The sequence below is a fragment of the Caretta caretta genome, chromosome 3 (genome assembly GCF_965140235.1).
Source record: "Caretta caretta isolate rCarCar2 chromosome 3, rCarCar1.hap1, whole genome shotgun sequence".
In the NCBI taxonomy this organism is placed as follows: Eukaryota; Metazoa; Chordata; order Testudines; family Cheloniidae; genus Caretta; species Caretta caretta.
Genome location: NC_134208.1, coordinates 112,528,452 through 112,549,757, shown reverse-complemented (window position 1 = coordinate 112,549,757; position 21,306 = coordinate 112,528,452). Strand labels below are relative to the sequence as shown.

At 39.0% G+C, this 21,306-nt stretch overlaps 1 protein-coding gene across 6 annotated transcripts in view; it reads right to left on the bottom strand.

Moving 5' to 3' along the window:
- Positions 1-21,306, bottom strand: part of STXBP5 (syntaxin binding protein 5) — a 179,190-nt gene that overhangs the window by 112,306 nt on the left and 45,578 nt on the right. For all 6 annotated transcript variants that reach the window (XM_048844300.2, XM_048844299.2, XM_048844302.2 and 3 more), the window contains 3 exons: positions 6,783-6,917; positions 4,606-4,669; positions 1,050-1,133 (listed from right to left, as the gene is read on the bottom strand). In XM_048844300.2, the coding sequence (XP_048700257.1) occupies positions 1,050-1,133; positions 4,606-4,669; positions 6,783-6,917 (283 nt within the window). The remainder of the gene's footprint in view (positions 1-1,049; positions 1,134-4,605; positions 4,670-6,782; positions 6,918-21,306) is intronic.

The window sequence follows — 21,306 nt, the reverse complement described above, 5'->3', positions numbered from 1 at the left end:
AGTAGCTGCATTCCACCTGCAGCCTGGCCCTTCTACTGAATCTGGAGAAGAAAATCTGAGAACTATAAATATTTGTCTCTGCTTTTCTCTTTTTAGTTAAACACGAGACAGATGTAAGACTGTTGCTTTACACTTACCCATACGTGCAGGAGACATACAATGGATCAAGTTTACTGCCTGCTTATATCAGTAAAAACTATGTTGGAAGGCTCTGGTGGCCAAAATTACACAACCAGGTTGTGCAAACTAGTCACAAATCCACCTTAATGGGGGCTGCATGGGTCCTGTGCAGACATGAAAATGTGAGGCACAGTCCAAAAAGTAAGCATTACCAGGATGGTGTTAAACTGCACAAAATCAGCACCTCCCTTCACAAGATTCCGTTGCTTTAATTTTTGCGAAGAAATAAAGGATATTGAAACAGTCTCCCTAATGTAAACCCAAAGCAGAGAAGAAAATCACTCCTTTGTGGCCTTGAGTACAATTGCCTTAGCTGACACAGGAAAGAGTACTTCACACCCTTGTGCCATCTTTATTGGACTTGGTCCATTAACTATTGATTAACAGTGATTTTATTTTTAGATAACAATAGATTATTATAGATATCAATATCTATTTGTAAGTTGTTTTTATATATTTAAATTTTCACAGCTGCACAGAATTATGGGTTATAGGCATTTTTTCCTATTTTTCTCAATAAAAATCTTCCGTTGCAGGAAATTTAGAGAAACTGAAAATATATTAAGCATTTTAAACATATGAGTTGTATTTACCAAACCACAGCAAAAAAGACAATTTAATAATAAATGTCCTATTTAGAAAAAATGATTTTAATATAGCAAAATGTTTAGAAGCAACTGGTATGCTTGCAACAGACAGTACAGATTCACTTATGCAGGTATTAAACAGTTATGAGGAATACGGTATTCACTTCTAAACATCATTGTTCAAACATACAAAACATTGCCAATATTTAATGACTAAATCACAACAAACAAAAACATTGCAACACAACTGGAAATGAGTCAACTGAAGAATAATGTCATTACCTCATCATGTGTGTATCTGTAATCTGCCTTCTTTGACTTGAGGTCCCATAATACTACTGTTCCAGACTCATAGCCAATCAGGAGCTGCAATAATCAGAGTAAAGAACGTTGAAGGAAAGAAAATTACTTAAAATACCTGTAATTCTTGTTCTATGAAGTAGATACTGCAACAACATTAGATCCACCCTCTTGTATCTTTATTCCTACACGTGACAAGGAATCCTCCACGTGATGGGGCGCACTTTCCCCGCATAGGTACTGCGAGGGTTAACTTCACCCTCTGGGCCGAGAAGCCCATACCCCAGGAGGATAGGTAGAAAAGGGAGCAGCTCAGCTCATTCAGCACAGACCGCCAAAGAGAGAGAACGCACGCTTCAAGCTCCAGCCCAGGAACCGTAGAAGTCCCAGACGGCGGGAGCCAGGGACGCTGTGACTCCAGAGGATGCCCAAGGAGTGGCAGACCTGTTGGGAGCCACCCTGACTGAGAGTCCAGAGTCCACGGAGACGCTGGGACCCTAGTATCAGGAACCGGATAGGAAGTAGCTCAGGGAGACCAGTTGTGGAGCTGAGTGGAGTCAGTGTATTATGGTGGAATCCCCGCTGACCTGGTGGCAAGCACACTTGCCACTAGGTCATGCAGCCCCAAGGAAAGGGCAGCTACACGGATTCTGGCTTCTAGGCCATAAAACCCTGAGAAAGGGGCAGCCCTACTGAATCCGACTGTTAGGCCATACAGCCTTTCTGAAATGGGAGGTCATACTGACTCTGTCTGCTAGGCCTTACAGCCCTATTGATGTGGGCAGTTAGACTGACAACTCTGGCCATTAGGCCATGCAAACTTGAGAGAGGGGGCGGGCCTACTGACTCTTGCTATTAGGCCATACTGCCTTGCTGAGCCAGCTGGCCACACTGACTCTGATCACTAGCCAATACACCCTGGCCGAACCAGAAAACCATTTTGATTTGGGCAATTGGGCCCCACAGCCCTGTGGGAAGGGGCCGTTACCCTGACTCTAGCCATTGGGCCACATAACCTTGAGAGGAGAGGCTGACATATTGACTTTAACCATTAGTCCTCACCACCCCAAAACCAAGGGTGGTCAGAAGGACGCAACTGTGGGGAAGTTATTACCCCGCCTCACCCCAAGAGGGGACGGGGCGCACTTGCCCTGCGACACTCCACAACAAAGTTCTAAAACTACTGAACTACTTCACTATTACACAGCAGATACATGGTCTCAAAAAGGTAACTCGTGGGCTATCAGACATCTATTGTACCATCCAAATTTCTGTAATCACAAAATATTCACATTTAATAACAAACTGAGTACTACATTATCACCAAACCATGTTCAAGCCAAAAAGTTTCATAATTAAACATAAAAAGAAAGGGAGTACTTGTGGCACCTTAGTCTCTAAGGTGCCACAAGTACTCCCTTTCTTTTTATGTTTAATTATGTTTAATTATGAACAAGTACTCCTTTTCTTTCTGCGAATACAGACTAACATGGCTGCTACTCTGAAACCTATAATTAAACATGTGTACATTAATATTGTCATGGAAGGCAATATTTTTACTTATATTTTGGGGTACAATGGCCTTAGCTGTTACAGGAAGGAGTACTGAACTGTCCATCATTTTTTGATTTATTCCATTAATTAATTAACAGTGATTTTATGTAATAGAAAATAGATAATTTTAATAAAATTTGCATGGTGCTGAATGATTTTTCTTGATTCCTGCTTCTCTCTCTGGCCAGCATGCATTTTCTCAAAATTAAGTTTAAAGGACTGTTAGCCAACCACTTTGCTCACTTTTAAAGTAAAGTTCCCTTCCAAACAACCAATTCTATCACAAATACATTTAAACTTTTCTTAAGCATGGTAGCTTGCATTGTATAGACAGGTCCTGAATAGGTAGAAATGTAAATCTCCTCTTTATAGATATGTCTTCCAGTAAGTAGTCATGTCACAGAATATGTATCTGTCATGTGTGGTTTGTTCTCTCTTTCTCACCAGGAGGTATATTTGTATATGCTCTCCAGCATTTTCAGAGGGTTATACTTTGTGGGAATGGTTTTTAAAATGTACACACTTCTACATGTTTGATGCAGAACTAAGGTTGAAAAAAAATGTGCAAGATCAAAGTAGTGAACCTTGCCCTGGGAGCAGAAGGTGGTGAAATTTGAGATGGTCTTTTATTCTGTAGGAGTTTACCCCACATAGATAAGTGCTCTCGCTCTCTCTTGAGGCGCCACTTGCTACTGTCCCCTCTAAATGATCAGAACCACTTTGGAGTGAATTAATGCATTAATCTTTAATGTTGCAAGATAGAACAAGGAATTCCAGTTAAAAAAATTAGTTTAAAAAAAAAATCAGTAATCTACCATTTGAGTTCTACAGAGAGTGTCAAACTTTTCCCCAAGCATGTCTTGCAGAACTATATTAGTGATTAGAAAGAAGCAGATATTGAAAAATATCTTGTAAGGAATGCTCTCCACTTCTATTCACTTTCAGAATAGGTTTATATCCTCCACAGATTGCTTAACTAAATTTACAGCTGCTGTAGTAACCCTTTCCCTCTTCCCTCCAGATAGATAAATATTTGTTCAGAACACCAGAGCTATCTATCTATCTATATAAATAAAGGGGCCTCTTTCTCTCTTACATATTTGTCCATTCTATGTCCCTCTTACTTTTCTTTTTCTCTCTATAGGCACACACAAGATGATGCAATCTTCTGTACCCTAATGGTAGCAGAATTATCAGACTCCCTTCAGGCTGCTACCAAAAAGCACAGCACTACCTAATCCTGCAAAGAATAGAAGTCCTGCAAGGAGAAACATTGTAGAGGACAGCAGGAGGTGAGAAGCACTGATCAGTAAGGAGGAAGACAAACAAATTACTCAATGCCTCTGCACTGTTCCCACAGCATGAGGGGACAGGGGTTTACTGGATGAATGGATATATGTTACCTGAATTATCCAAAGGCACCAGCTACTTTTAGTGGTTCCAAATCCACTAAACATTTTGTAAATCACAATAGGAAAATCACTAAATCACAATAGGAAAAAACAAATCATGCAGTCACTGATGACAGCAGTCCTAAAAAGCACATGCTAAAGTTTATCTATCTTGCCTCTGACTGTTTTCAGCCTCTCCATTTTCTTTCACTATATCCCTATTGCCCATCACAGTAAGCTCCTTCTTCATTTATACCTTCTAGGATCTTCACAACTAACCTTTGTTCTATCTCCGCTTTCATAATTGCTTCAGCACACACACTCACTTCATTTAGCCCAAATAGCTCATCTGATCAAACCCTTCATGCTATTTTACTATGCCTATCTCAATACTTTTGGGCTTCCCCTAGCCCTGTATATCCTTGATATATCCTTTCCATCAGGAGTTTTTCCTCATGTATTGAGTACTTCCTCAAAATCCATGGCACTTGTATCAGGTTGTCTTTGGTTTATTTCTTTTTTTAAAAGATAAATATATACACTTTCACATCACTCAATCTCGCTCTTTATTGAGATTTTCAAATTCAACATACCTTTCCTTCATCCATTGGATTGTCACTAATATGGACAACAGGTCCTGGATGAGATTTGGACGATCTGAAAGGGAAAACATTTCCATCTTAAATAAAACAAACACATTTTCCCCCCAAAATCTATTACAACTAGTTCCTTTTGAGATGAAATCCCGTTTATGCATCTCAGATTCACATTAGCTCTTTTGGCCACATCATCACACTGGGAGCTCATGCTCAGCTGATTATCCACCATGACTACCAAAACTTTTACAGAGTCACTGCTTTCCAAGTTAGGGTCTCCCATCCGGTAAGTATGGCCCTACATTCTTTGTTCCTATATGTATACATTTACAGTTAGGCATACTAAAACATATATTGCTTGCTTGTACCCAGTTTTCCAAACAACCCATATTGATGCTAAATCAGTGACCTGTCCTCTTCATTATTTACCATTGCCCGGTTTTTGTGTCATCTACATACTCTACCAGTGATGATTTTATGTTTTCTTCCAGCCCACTGATAAAAATGTTGTGAACAGCTACATATTGCAATTGCTGCAACCATAGTGAATCTATTACTATGTTACATTTATTTTATTTACCTGTATTTTGATTTTTTTAATTGAGAAGCAGTGATACAGCAGCCTTTATTATTTTATCCCACAGTAGAAAAGTAGCCTTAATGTTGACCAATCAGTATGCGTAAAACAATGTGCAAAAGTGTATATTACCACTAACTAATTTATTAGCTGCTAAATCACAAAGTCGCGGAGAATGTAGGATTCTACAGCCTCACAAATCATTAGCCCCAGCCACATCTCATTTTTTGGGTAATAATTTGCGTTTTATTATTGAAAAAAAACTTTACACATTAACTGAAAGACCCATAGATATAGCTTTGTGTGAAACAGGGTATTGCATGCTCTGTTTGTAATCCATCAATTAATCATCAAATAACAAAGCTTTGAAAATAATTTACAAATATGAATTGGTCTGCACTATACTGAAGAGCCGGCTAAACACCCACTATTTTTGGATTTCTTTTCCATTTCTGTCAATACACTATCAGCTTCTGTTCCTTTCAGTTTAATCTAAATATCAGGATCATTTATTAAAGACAATTTCACATAAGTGTTTTATCCCTAGCTATACTTAGTATGTGACAACTGTTAGTTCAGTAATGAAAGAAATATTCCAGGATCAATAAAACCAAATTCACTTATTTTAACCATTGTTATTTAAGCCTAAAAATTTATTGTGAGCACAAAAATAATCCTGCTGAATTGTACAGTTAATGACTAATGAGTTTTATTGTCTATGGGCCCATCCTGCCGCTCATTCCATTCAAAAATGCCATTTAAACAATGGCATTTTTGACAAAGTGCATGCACGGGTCCAAAAGTTGTGTGCCTAAGTTAAAGTTACAATAAATGTTCTATAAAAGATCTGAACTAGAAAGAGCCCCAGAAACCTTTAATTAAATTATCATTATGATGATGCCATCTGACATTGGATTACAACAAAAGCCACCAGACAAAGTCATATGGATGAGATAAATTAACACTTTTTGAACATTACAATCCTGTAGTCAAATATTTGAATACCGAAAAACTGGTTGGGAATCAGGCGGACTCAGGCTTCAGTCACCCCCTCCTGGGGTCGTGTAGTAATTTTTGTTTTCAGAAGGGGGTCGTGGTGCAATGAAGTTTGAGAATCCCTCTTCTAGAAACATGCAGATGCGTATATAATATAGAGAACTGTACATACTGTAGAAAATTCAGGGAGATTCACACACAAAGTGAATTGTACTGTACTTTAAGACTACTTTTCTGTTAAGAAAGTCTGGCAGCTGCAGTTTCACTTAAGAACTATAAAATAAAATTACATATTCTAAATTTCAGACATCAGATAAATGAAATCAATACTGTACTTAAACATGATCTACATACCCATCCTGGCAATGCTCATCACATCACATAAAAGACGTAAGTTTTTTTTGTTTATTCCCCACACTCATGTAGAAAAGAATTTTAGACCAGAACATATGTATATGTTTCAGATTTCTGGGAGATAAAATGTGTTTATATTATTTCTATTTAAATTTGTTATTTAACACAAATGACATTTCTATAATTAACAATGGTATCCGGAACAAATATTTTTGTTTTCAGCTAGGTAATACTTAACCAAACTCACAGTTCAATGGCTTTATTCCACATGATGACATAGCCTGAGAGCGTAAAGGATTCCACATTGACAATGTGAATGTTTCCTCTTTCAGTACCCACATACAGCCATTTACTTTGGAAAGGCAGATGGCAAAATGTTATCCTGCAAGATACAATGCATTCAAAAAAGTAATCAGGAAAATTGTTTATATATCCTACAAATACTTTGTTAAAGCCCAACATCAGAAAACCAAATCCAGGAAGAGGGAACTATTTTATTTGTATATATAAATCACTCAGCCATATGAAATTTTAAACTTCAGAGACCTGGTGTAATTGCTACATAAAAGAGCATGCTTCAGAAATTATGATATAATTAAACCGGTCTATAACAAACAAAAATTGCAAGTGTGAAGGTTATCCTTGGAACAAAGGATAAATCTTCACTTAAAATTTGAATGCCTTATTTGCAATTTATTTTAAGATATTCTAATTGTACACTGGGTTTCCAACTGCTTTTTAAAATTAATCTCACCATATTACTACTTTTTTCCAGTTTCAAGGGCACAATGCATTTTAGATGTTGCCTTCTGTTTTATATATTGGTTTCAAGAGACACCAGGTTAATAAATCAAATACAATAAATATAAATTGTGACAAGTAATTTTAATTTTATACCAATAGTTTTTCTTCCAAAAAATATTTAAATAATGCAATATTGAATTATAACCAATTTCAACAAAATTTCTTTAAAAATAATTTTAGGCAGTGAAGTTGCTCCACTACGTCCCTGCTAAACATTAGAGTTTTACAACCATATTTTTTTCCTCTGGCACTTGTATTTCTGTGTCGAAGATGTACATAAACATGGGGAAAAGCTAATGGTCACTTATGAAGCAGCTTTGTGCAGGCATAAGACACCACAAGTATGTAGAAAACAGAGTTTTTACCTAGAACGTGCTTTGGGCAGGGAGACTGGGATGAGAAACATGAGGAGTGAAGACAGACTGGATAGGCAAGAAGAATGGGATTAGGGCAAGGGAAGTTGAATAGGAAGGCCTGGGATAGGGACAGATTGGAGAGGACAAGACAAAAAGTGTCAGCCTGTAAGAGGGAACAGATTAAAGAATCTGTGTTCACTTGAGTGCACATTCCTTCAGAGTCCGGAATGGAATCCAAGATTTCCTAGAGTTACCCTTCCTTTGCAGTCAATAAATCTCTCTGAAACCCTGTGGGCAAAGTGTCCAGCCCTTCCCATTCCCCTCTAATGCTTGTCTAAAAACATAACTGTCAGCAGAATCTTGCACTTTAGGTTCTTTGGACTCAAAGATAGATCTCATCCAGCCATGTGAATTTACCGTCCCCTAAGTTTCTAGAGGCCTTAATAACTGTTAATTCTACACTATGACACCCTAACAAACAAATGCTTGTGAGAGAAATTTCCCAATCATCTTCTATAGTAAAGTAAAATCGAGCTTCATTGCAACCTTCTCCATCCCCTTTAATGACACTACTCATTTTTGGTGGGTTTGAGAACTGGTGTTATAATGTAATATACACTCTAAAACACTTACAAGACTTACACTCTGTCTGCTTTTATTTGAGCTGTTAAGCTAGTAGAATGATCACCACCACAAGATGCAGGGAGCTATAATAAGTGTAGGGATTATCTGGTTACTTCAGCTAGAAGCAAGATTACATTTTAGTCACAGGTATTTTTGGTAGAAGTCACGGCAGCCAACAAAAGTTGACAGCCATGACCTGTCCATGACATACTAAAAATACCTGTGACTAAATATCTTGTGGGGGGAGGTTGGGAGCTGGTGCTAGGGTACCAGCTGCTGGGTACCAGCTGCCTGGGGCCATGGACTGCAGCTGCTCTGGCTGGCTGGCAATGGGCTGCTGCCCACCCGGGGACGGCTGCTGGGGACTGTGGCTGCTCTGGCCGCCCATCCAGGGACCATTGCCCATGGCCACCCAAACAGCTGCCAGTGCAGCCGGTTGCAGGGCTGCTCCAGCAGTGGCCGGTGTGGCTGTGCCAGAGCCAGCTGCTTGGGCAGTCCTGGGATCAGCCACGCTGGCCTCTGCAGTAGTCACGGAGGTTGTAGAAAGTCACGGAATCTGTGACTTCGGTGACCTCCACGACAGGCACGGAGCCCTAGCTATAAGGTTTGAAATATTCTGTGTTCCAGAGTTTAAAAAAAAAATGTCACTTGGCAGGCTGAAGTTGAATACAGACTGAACAAGAATGAAGTGGGGTTGTATGTAGCTTGCAAATAAGCATTTTCATACCTGCAACCCCATGTCATTCACCACATAGCCATGTCTCATTAACCATTCTCCCTGTGCATTGAATAAGACTGTGAGGTTTCTGTGGAAGTTAGTATGTGATCAGGCAGTTAAATATAATTATCACAATGCGTACAGACCCAAAGTGGGTTAAAGAAAGATTGATCAGAAAAAAACAATTCTGGCATTTTCCAGCTTTTGAGTTCTTGATTTTGCAACCTTAACATATTTTTGTAATTTTTATATATTAATAAATATATTTTTCAGTATGGGTCAGAGTTAACATATAAAATATCAAGAATCTGATCCTTATTATTTATTCAAAGTGTATTTTTAAAATCCTTACACCACAAAAAGTGCTCAATAAACTCTTCATAGAATATATCAAAGTATGCCTGTACAACTGTAACAACTTCAAAGAAACAAAAATCCAAAAATTGGGAAAATGCCATACAGAATATAAATTCACTGTACGAACCATAAAAAGAAAAGGAGTACTTGTGGCACCTTAGAGACTAACAAATTTATTTGAGCATAAGCTTTCATGAGCTACAGCTCACTTCATCTGATGCATTCAGTGGAAAATACAGTGGGGATATTTATATACACAGAGAACGTGAAACAATGGGTGTTACCATACACACTGTAAGGAGAGTGATCACTTAAGACGAGCTAATACCAGCAGGAGAGCAGGGGTGGGGGGCTGGGAGAAAACTTTTTGTAGTGATAATCAAGGTGGGCCATTTCCAGCAGTTGACAAGAACGTCTGAGGAACAGTGGGAGGTGGGGGGGGGGGAAGAGCAATAAACATGGGGAAATAGTTTTACTTTGTGTAATGACACATCCACTCCCAGTCTCCTCTATTCAAGCCTAAAATTAATTGTATCCAGTTTGCAAATTAATTCCAATTCAGCAGTCTCTCATTGGAGTTTGTTTTTGAAGTTTTTTTTGTTGAAGAATTGCCACTTTTAGGTCTCTAATCGAGTAACCAGAGAGATTGAAGTGTTCCCCAACTGGTTTTTGAATGTTATAATTCTTGACGTCTGATTTGTGTCCATTTATTCTTTTACGTAGAGACTGTCCAGTTTGACGAATGTACATGGCAGAGGGGCATTGCTGGCACAGGATGGCATACATCACATTGGTGGATGTGCAGGTGAACGAGCCTCTGATAGTGTGGCTGATGTGATTAGGCCCTATGATAGTGTCCCCTGAATAGATATGTGGACACAGTTGGCAACGGGCTTTGTTGCAAGGATAGGTTCCTGGGTTAGTGGTTCTGTTGTGTGGTTGCTTCAGGTTGGGGGGCTGTCTGTGATCAAAGACTGGCCTGTCTCCCAAGATCTGTGAGAGTGATGGGTCATCCTTCAGGATAGGTTGTAGATCCTTGCTGACGCGTTGGAGAGATTCTAGTTGGGGGCTAAAGGTGATGGCTAGTGGTGTTCTGTTATTTTCTTTGTTGGGCCTGTCCTGTAGTAGGTGACTTCTGGGTACTCTTCTGGCTCTGTCAATCTGTTTCTTCCCCCCCACTCTCCTGCTGGTATTAGCTCAGCTTAAGTGATCACTCTCCTTACAATGTGTATGGTAACACCCACTGTTTCATGTTCTCTGTGTATATAAATATCCCCATTGTATTTTCCACTGAATGCATCCGATGAAGTGAGCTGTAGCTCATGAAAGCTTATGCTCAAATAAATTTGTTAGTCTCTATGTTGTCACAAGTACTCACAGACTAACACGGCGGCTACTCTGAAACCTGTACTAACCATATTACAACCACATAAAATAATCAGTTATTTTGTTTCAGTTTTGTGTTGAATGCAGTAAATGAGCTGTTACATTTTCAAGAATGTTTCTTTTATTTCTTGAACGGATTAAAAAGTAATGTTTTTCATTGCAATGAATGTCAATTAAATATTGGTACTATGGTGGCAAGAGTTCAAATCTAAAATATTTCAGTTATACTAGCATCACACAGGAAAAGTAATGTATTAAACCTATGTACATTTTTCCCCTTTAAGCAATAAAATCCATAAGGGCTGATATCAGAGAGCAACAATTCTATGCTAGTTATAAACTCTAATCTTATTAAATGCAAAAACTTATGTGAAATCAACATTAAGGCTGCACAGTTAATATTGAAGTATGAAAAGCAGAAATTAAAGTTCTAACAGCAACGTTAATTTGGCTATATTGCAGATCCTGTATATTTTACAACATAGGTACTATAATAAGCATTCAGTTCCCAAATCTGAGTGTATTTAACTGTTTGAATTACTTATTATGATGACTTCAGTATTTTTCATTGAAAAAAAAATCTCTCAGATGTGCTGCAGCCTGCACCAAAAATAAGTTTGAAAATCTGGCATGCAAGCATTTATAATATAAACATCTGATCTTCCATATAATTATACATATTTAGGTGCCAGCAATGTGATGCTGTTCCAGTCTACTTGAACATACAGATAAGTGCAATGTAAAAAATGTGCAAGGTTAGATTGTGATTAAGACTTATAAATTTGAGAGACTGAAAATGCCAATTTAACTATACGACAAACACCAGGTGGTATATCACAGCATGGATACCACATACTATTTCCTACAGGGTCTTATTTTCATGGAAGGTGTGCACAAATGTGTAAAAAGCTTAATTTACATGTGATAATACCATACCTGCATGTGCAAATTTATTATTTATATATGGCCAAACAGATACATATCTTTGCACATCCAAGTAAGGTATCTATGTCCATTTAAAAAGTCAAGGCATCATCAGTAAAAGCTGGATTAAATTGTTCCTTTTAAAAAAAATCGTAAGTCTTGAAGAGGTGGTGGTGTTGGGGAGCGGGAAGAGCATTCTTCTCTTATCAAGAAGTTTTGCCTGCATTGTTGATTTAACACAAGGGTCATGTATAAAGTTATGCAAGTAAAGCACAGTTTCATTATATTTGCACCCCTTGAGAATGTTTTGACATATTGGTTCACAAGTAATAAGAAAAATCCTAAGTGAACAGAGCATTGCAAAGAATAGAGTTTTTTGGCAGAGCAGCCTGACACAGGTTCCAAACATCCTGAAATAAGCAGAAACTGCTATCAAGGAAATCTACTGCAGGATCCATGGTAAGCTCATTTGGAATATATCCAATACATGAAAGAAGGCCATGACAGACATTTATTAAGTGCAAACTGACATTTTCACAGAAGAGCAACAAATTGACTAGCAAATGCACTGTCAGAAGGATCCAAAGGAAGGCATACTAGATTTACGGGTGCACAGGAAATTTTGTTCCCTTTGAGCACTACAGGAAAGTCCATAGTACACATGAGATAAAGATGGTACATGTTGAAAGATGGAGAAATGAACCAATACAGAGCAATGCTGCATTGATGCAACATTAATAAGTTGCCTTCAAGAACTGGAGAAAGAACAGAACTCAAGAGAGAGGTCAGCAGTCTTACTATTAACCACAATCCAAGCTCTAAAGAAAACGGGAGCCATCAAAAAGAAGTAACAGGTAAGTAACTGATCAGTGCCACCATAGTGAAAAGTCTGGAAAAAGACATCTGTGGCTCACAAAGAGAGTAAGATGGCATGCTACCTCCCAAGTGCCAGGATAAATGATGTCATATGACACTGATGGGAAATTCACAATATTTCTAGTCCACATTAGAAAATCACTGGTTCACTTTATTCCTGGGGCATAATATTGGTACTTCGTTAGGAGTATAGTTAACAGACTCTTCAGGTGCACAATTTAAGAACTGATCCCCTAATACGGATAACATTCATCCATTCAGGTTTATTCTCCACTCTTTAGTTCAACCTGTCTCTGATGGTGTTTTCTTTTCCTGCAAGGTAGGTTAGCACTATAAATTATGCTAGAGAACTAAAACTTGGTGCCACAGCTAAATTATGCGTTATAACAAGTGTTGCATAGCCAAAACTCTGTGTAGAGAAAGATTTAGTGTTACAGAGATGGTTGGTGCTTTCAAACCCAAAGTTTAGCACTGAGAATTGCTCTGGTGACACTAAGAGTAGAAAAGTAGAGTGCTCAATAGCACATTGATGCAATGGATTCTTCAAAGGGAATAGGACCAGAGCACCCAAGGAAGTGTGTGTCATGCATTTGTAAGAGGAATTCTTTGGTTCAGAGGAAAAACTATACAGTTTTTGGAGGGAGGACAGGGCAGAGGGGAGAAAGATACAATGCAATTGGAGCACCTCTAGCTACTTTGAAGGAGTGGGAAAAGGGCATGTGAAGACTACAATTGTAGATAAAAGTAGCCATTCTGCTGGAAGTCTGTGTCTCAATATGAACTATAACATTTGTTTTTTAATTATTTAAAAGTTTTTACAAAAGACTACTTTTGCTGGAAACAGTGTAACAATATGGTGGAGTGGGAGCAAAAGGATGTTGATATGCACTGCATGGAACTTGGAGGAGTATTGCTAGTTAGAATGGCACAGCCCCAAAGGAACTCAATTAAACTGAACTGGACCACTGACGGCAGCATGCGGCTTTCCTGATAAAGCCAATGACTTAAAACTTGGAGCTGTAGGAGTGGGAATCCTTTAATATGTATATCTTTAGTGACAGAAGGACTTGTATCATGTACTGCCTCATAACTTTTAATCCTTGTTTTGTACACTTAAACACAGGATGAGGCAGACAGAGTGGGACAACGGAAGCAAAAAACAGAAGCTAGTTATGAAAGGGAAAGAATAAGATTCCAAGACACTATCTTTCTATTGAACATTTGTAATCATTAAGATCCCAATTCCATCCACCCCCATTAAGAGTGGGCACACTATTTCTAGTCTGAAGCTGCACTGGGACTCTGCAAGTACTTCCTCTGCAAGTGGGAGCAGGCTATTCAGTAAGATTCTAGCAAGAATCTTTCCAGTGATGGAGAGGAGGGCAATACCTTGATAGTTGCTACAGTCGGCCATCTCCCTTTTTGAAAATGGTGATGATGTTAGCATTATGTAAATTGGCAGGGATTTCTTCCGTGCACCAGATTTTGAGGAGCTTGTCAGTCAGTTTCTCTCCCCCCACTTTCAGTACTTCAGCTCTTATGCCCTCAGGACCTAGAGCTTTATTGTTCTTCATTTGTTTAATTGCTTTGCAGACCTCCTCAGGTGTTGGTGGATTGGCAAGCGTTTCCCAGATTGGGTGCTGAGAGATGGAGTCGATGGTGTCGTCAGTCACAGTCAATTCTCATTTTAGAAGCCTTTGGTAGTGCTCCTTCCAGCGCTCTTTGATGGATTCGTTATCTTTAGGAAGGGTACTAGATCTTTGGATCTCAGAGGTGTGAGGCCACATGACCTTGGTCCGTACAGGGTCTTCATCTCCCCAAAAAAGCTCCACATATCATGTCTGCCAGCGAATGTTTAGATTTCTTTTGCTGTGTCCTCCCATTTGTTTTTGATTTCTTGGATCCTCCTTTGAACTTCAGCTCTGCTTCTGACTGGATAGTGGTTGGTTTTGCCAGTCACAGAAAGCTTTTCTCTTCTGGTCCAAAAGGGCTGTAATCTCAGTGTTGTCGTCAAACCAGTCCTGATGGCAGTGGGTAGCAAGGCCAATGGATTCCTCACAAACCTCATGGATGGTCTGTTTTAGTGCTTTTTAGTGTTCTTCAACACTTGTGTTGTCATTTCCAGGTGTGCATATGGCCAGGTTTTCCACTGAGGAGTGTTTAGAAGTTCTCTTGGTGCACTGAGGATTCAAGTCTTTGGGCGTTTTATTGCCATCTGTGGGATTTGGACTGCTTTCTATGTTTCAGTGCAATCCTGATGGCATGACTGACCTCACCAGGCGGTGGTCAGTCCAACAGCTGTCAGTTCCTCTCATGACATAGGTGATTTTGACATCTCTTAGATCCTGCCACTGTTTTGAGCAGGGGTGTTGCCAAGTTGTTTTGTACTTGTTGCTCTGTCTGAAGTGTGTGTTTGTGATCACAAGATCGTGCTCTGCACATTTGCAGAGTAGAAGGATGCCATTGGAATTGGTCTTGCCCACTCCTTCCCTCCCAATGGTGCTACTCCATATGTTAGAATCTTGGTCAACTCTTGCATTAACGTCCCTTAAGAGGATTATCTTATCTGTTTTTGGAATGGATGACAATTTTATCAAGGTCAGTGTAGGATTCTCTCTGTTCTTCAGCATAAAGAGTTGGCGCACATGCACTGATGATAGTGGTAAATGACTTATTGACCAATTGGATGCAGAGGGTTATAAGGCGCCCGTTGATGCCGACGGGGAGCTCAGTCAGGAGGTTGACTAGCAGGTTTTTGATTGCAAAGCCAACACCGTGTACACATTTGCCTGTCACTTGCTGGTTTTCCCTTCCAGAAAAAAGTGCAACCACCGCTCTCTTCCCTCAAGTGGCCTTCTTCTGCACATCTTGTTTCACTGAGAGCCGTGATGTCGATGTTGTACCTTGAGAGTTCTCAGGCAACAACTGCTGTTCTGCATTTGGGTCTTTCACTTTTTGATCCGTCCAGTAGAGTACGGACATTCCAAGTTACAAGAAACATTTTTGTTTTTCAACCACATTGGGAGTGATCTCTCTGGACATGGTTATCCAGTCAGGTATGGTGGGATAGCATATGTTTAGGGCACCTTTTCTAGTCCCTTCCCCATATGGGGTGAGCAGAGGGGTTCCTAAAAAGGCCTGTTCAGTCATGACCGCTGCTGCCGAAAATGCCCCCCATCCCAGTCCAGGGGCACATGACGACCATCTTGCAGTCATCACCTGTGTGTTGGTCTGTGACTAGGGACTCCTGATGATTACTTCACCTATCTGTTGCCACTCGCCCATTGCCACAAGACTTATGGGTAGGGGTGGGGACAAAGTTCTTCCTGTGAAAGAAGCCTGCATATGTGTAGTTTAATGGAGTGGGAGCTGATGCGCACCAGCAGCCACACAAATCTTTGCACAAGAGGCACCTGTGTCTGGTGGTAAGGAGGTTCAAGATGACTAGAGGTTTCTCCTCTGTTGCAGCCTTCACAGCCGTTGAGAGGTGATCCTGCTTCATCCACCTGTTCTGTCATTGAGGTCTTATACTGGGTTGTGTTGTGCTGGCACAATCAACAACATTTTCACAGCCAGGCAGATCCAGGAAAAATGTCAACACCACCACCAGCTGTACATGGCCTTTATCGATCTGACCAAAGCCTTTGACTCTGTCAACCGTGAGGCTCTGTGAAAAGTCATGTCAAAGTTTGGCTGCCCAAGCAAATTTATCACCATTATAAGACTCCTCCATAACCAGATGACTGCCTCCATCCTGTGCAGTGACTCTGCCGCTGAGCCCTTTGTCATCCGAACTGGCATAAAACAAGGTTTTGTAATGGCACCCACCCTTGCTCAATTATCTTAGCAGCTATGAAAACACTAACCCAAGACCATCTACCACAAGGGATTGGCATCCAAAATCGGATTGATGGCAACATCTTCAACTTTTGTTGTCTCCGTACCAGGACTAAAGTAATATTGGCAACAATAACTGAACTCCAGTATGCAAATGATTGTGCTGTAGCTGCACACTCAAAGGAGGATCTCCAAACAGTCCTTAATTGCTTCTCTGAAGCTTACAACAGCCTAGAGCTAACTCTGAACATAGGCAAAACAAAAGTTCTCCATCAGCCAGTTCCCAGACAATCATCAGACCCAGCAAGGAAGATCTATATCAACAAAGAAGAACTGGAAAATGTAGAATGCTTTGTCTATCTTGGCAGCCATCTCTCACAGAGGGCAGATACAGACATTGAGATTCAGCGCAGAATTTGCTGTGCCAGCCTTGCCTTTGGCAAACTGTCTTGCCAGGTGTTCAACAATCATAACATCAGAATACATACTAAACTTTTAGTTTACAAAGCAATGGTAATCCCAAGTCTCCTCTATGGCTGTGAGACTTGGGTGACCTACAGAAAACACCTGAAAAACCTGGAACGCCAGCACCAGCACTTTCTTCGGAAGATCCTCAAAAAAGAGTGGGAGGATCATCACACTAATGTCAGTATCCTCACAGAGGCCAACTTCTTCAGTGTTGAGGCCCTGATTATCCAGCACCAGCTGAGGTGGAGTGGGCACTGTGTGAGCATGCCTGATGTACAGTTACCAAAACAACTGCTGTATGCACTGAAGGAGAAAGAAAACACAGGTCAAGAGAAACGCTTTAAAGCCACATCTCTTGATGTTATCTTGAGGGTGTCATCAACACCAGACACTGGGAGACAGCAGCCCACGATAGGGATAACTGGCGAAGACTTGTCAGAGAGGTCTACTCTTGAGGAAAATCGCCTTGCCATGGTCATAGAAAAACACCAGAAAAGAAAGGAAAGACAACGGTCATGCAGCAATCACAGCCCAAACCTGTCTTCCAACACCTCCTGCAATGTCTGCCAAAGAGCCTGTGGCTCAAGAATCGGACTCTTCAGTCACCAAAGAACCGATGAAAAATAAAACCTGTGAAAGAGATCGTACTCGACTTTGAGGGATCACCGACAACGACTATTTCTGGTCACCTGTGCAAACCGTATAATGAGCAATTTGGTCATAAAGTGCTGTCACTGCTGTGTAGGATTATTGTTCACTTATAAGCAATCGTTTTTAATTCAGGAGTAGGCTACTCCTGTAGTGGAATTTATGGATCCCTGTATAGCATGTAATGTAGTTTAGGATTCCACAGAATAAAAGGATATAAGTGAAAGGCCATCATCATATACACCTCTGTGCACAAAGAATATATTAAATTAAAATCTACACAAAAAATAAGGTAGCTTGCTTCCGTTTTCGCCTTTATGTTATTAGAAAGTTCACTTTCCACTTTTAAGGAATCTAAAAAAAACTTCAAACCTTTTAACTCTATTGAAAGCGAGATTTTTTTTTTTTGTCAACTCTAGGATAAGTATATTTGTTTTCCTGTACTATTTCTAGGGAGTAGTTTAATATAATAAAAACTTTTAATAGAATAATCTAGCATTTGTTGGAGAGTTTACTTTTTCTAGTGATTTCCACAGGGAGCCTTTAACTTTTGTTTAAAAAACTTAATGCTGCAGATCATAAACAACTTGACTGGAAATCCGAGTCTTGTGCTTTATAAGAAACATTTATAAGGTATCATATCAGAGTGGAAAATGTCACAATGTATCAGAATGAACAGGAAGGAGCAGGTAGTCTAGTAATACATTGTTATAACCTAGCACCTCATAAAATACACATGCTGGTTGAAGCATGTTTTATGCCCCCATGGGTTAGGTCCACTGAATTTCAGCAGTTGTAGCATCACAGCATGCTGGGAAGTCACAGATGCATGTTAGTCAGTGAATCAAATTCTCTAAAGACCTAAAATTCATCTCAAACAGCATAATAGAAATTTCAGAATGAGATTTGGGCTTGGATATGGGCTAGTTAAATGAAATACAATGTAGCATTGGGAAAAACAAGCAAAAGAGATGGTGTAGACTGTATCACTACCAGTGACTAAAGGAGAGCACCCAACATTTCTTTCTTTCATGTAATTTGGCTGGGGGTGGTGGTGTTGATCTTGTTAGATCCTTGAGTAATACTGCTTTTACAAATTTAGCACTTGGTAAAAACATCACAAACCTTTTATATAGATGTAGATTGTGCTCTAGTTATCCATGCACTGATCCAAATAAACTTACTATATTAATTTTTCCTTATTTTACATTAATGAATTTTTAAACCTAATTTGCATAATTGTGTGTGGGACTATATTAACAGTGACAGGCGGATCACTTGAGAAGAAATTTACGGACATGCTCCAAGGATTTCCTTTGCTAGTTGCATACCATATGCCTCTGATCAACTGTCAAAGTTATTTAAGAAAAATGTTTATCATGATCCCACCACAAGACATATCAAAACACTAATTACAACAAGAGACAGTTACTGAAAAGAACAGCTTCATTATGGAAGTCTCAAAGAAGGATCACTGATATTTGTACTAGCTTTTTAAAAATTGTATTATATGCATATTATGGAAATCGTATGTCAAATACCAAATAGAGAAGACTGTTATTCTTTAACAGTGTTTCTATTAAAAAAACAAGAATCCTTGTAAACTAACCTTTAATTTCCCTACAGTACATCTCAATTTAATTGCCTGTCAAACCAATCAAAACTTCTATTCATCAGGTTACTCCCTTGCTTTGTTGAAGGACAAAGTGACAATATTTTAATCAATGGAGAACACTGATCTATTGGAACGTTTTTCATTCAGAGTAACTAGATGCATTTCTAAAACGCAAACTGCAGAGAGTCATTAAACTCATACAATTACTTGTTACATCATACATTTAGGTCATGTAAAATGCCTTTGATCTTTCAAAAACAATAATTAATAAAGTTGCCTTTTAGATATTCACAAGTGTACTGTAATCTGAATGAGGTGAACAAAATACTGGCTCAAGTTTACAGTTTGAAAATATACCAACTTAAATTATTTTGTATTGGTTAAATTTTTTAATTCTAAAAATTGCCAAGCTAACCAAGCAACTTTTTTCATTTACCATAATTTCTGTTCATTTTCAGCACAGCATTTGCATATGTAAAATGAAAAAGGGACTAAGTATATTAATGTTAAGGAACTAAGCGGTAATTACTGGATAGGAGTAATGGGATTATTCCCAAATTTATTGCAATAAAAACTTTACACCCCACATGACATAGTAAAAAGGTTTTTGAGAAGCAGCTGTGTTAGTCTGTATTCGCAAAAAGAACAGGAGTACTTGTGGCACCTAAGAGACTAACAAATTTGAGCATAAGCTTTCGTGAGCTATAGCTCACTTCATCGGATACATCAGGTTTTTGTTTTTGTGGGGTTTTTTGTTTTTTTTTTTAAGACAGTGGTTGAAGATATTGGCTCTGTTTAACCTAGAGTTACTTTAATTTATTTTTAAGCCTTCTTGCCAGTTATCGTGTTGCTATTTCACAAAGTTCTATCAAATTATCCAACTAAACAATCCTATTCTTGAGACATCAAGAATCCTGCATGGTCTGAAATACCATGTTTGCAGCAGAAGAATTTTTACAAAATAAATGGGGAAGTTTTCCTTTTATGGAGTAGAAGGGAATATCTGCCTTAGAAACAGAATTTTTGAGAATTGGGATATGTGTGCCCAGTCTCTAGGCTAGGTTTTGGAATCAGTGTAATAGACAACTACATTGATTGACATCCTGATAAAGCAGCTGTGTATGATCAGTGTTATGAGAGAAAACTGATGAATTGGAGACTGGACACGAAAGGGACTATGAAGCTGACTTATTGTTTTCTACACTTTGCCTAAAAAGGAAACTAAGATGGGAAAATTCACCAGATTCAATTTGACTCAACTTAAACTTCAGAAAGTTGAACTACATTTGGAAATTGTAGATTCATGCTTATACACGGACTTATTATGCTTCAGTGAATTTACCGTGGACTCTTTACTGTATTTTACAGGAAACCTGATTCAAGAGCATTAAGGGAATTTTTATTTCTCGGCACTAGTGGAGGTCTTTGGGATATCTAGCATTTTAAATGATAGAAATGTAATATGTTAAGAAAACTAAATGCTAACAAATAAACTTCCTATATTCTCAGATTTGCTACAAAAGATATTAATCTACAGACCCTTCAATGAGAAGCTCAGAATCTTTGACAATCTGGTCATTGATTAAAATATCTGAATATGAATTTAGGTGATTAACTTTAGGCATCCAAGTTTGACAACTCTGGCCATAGTCTGTTATTGTCTTTCAAGACCCTCACAATCTTAGCAGGAGATAAATACCAAGGGGGGAAAAAAAACCCCACCACCACAAAAACCTTCCTTACCTAAAAAACAAGACTTCACATGCAGGTAAAACCTCAGTCATAGAAAGTCCATACATTATATCTGTGGTGATGTTAAATCTCCAATTGCAGAACTGAACTCAGTAACAAAAAAATAAAGTATACTGTTTAAAGAAAAAAAAGGAGGTGGAGATTCAAACACCAGACAAACTGTAAATTCCATTGTCCAAGCAGGAAAGAACTTCAAAATTAGTATTTAGTAAGCAAGTATTTAATAAGCAAGAGACAATCAAATTGTCTCAAATTCTGCCAATATAGCATTGGTGTGGACAGCATGAAACTTGTGCCGTTTGGGGCAAGGGGCGCAAAGTGGGCAACATAAAGTTAGATCAACTTAAGCAGTAGTGTAGACCTGCCCATGACCATTAAGTTTTCCATCTTTCTTCTAACACCAGTA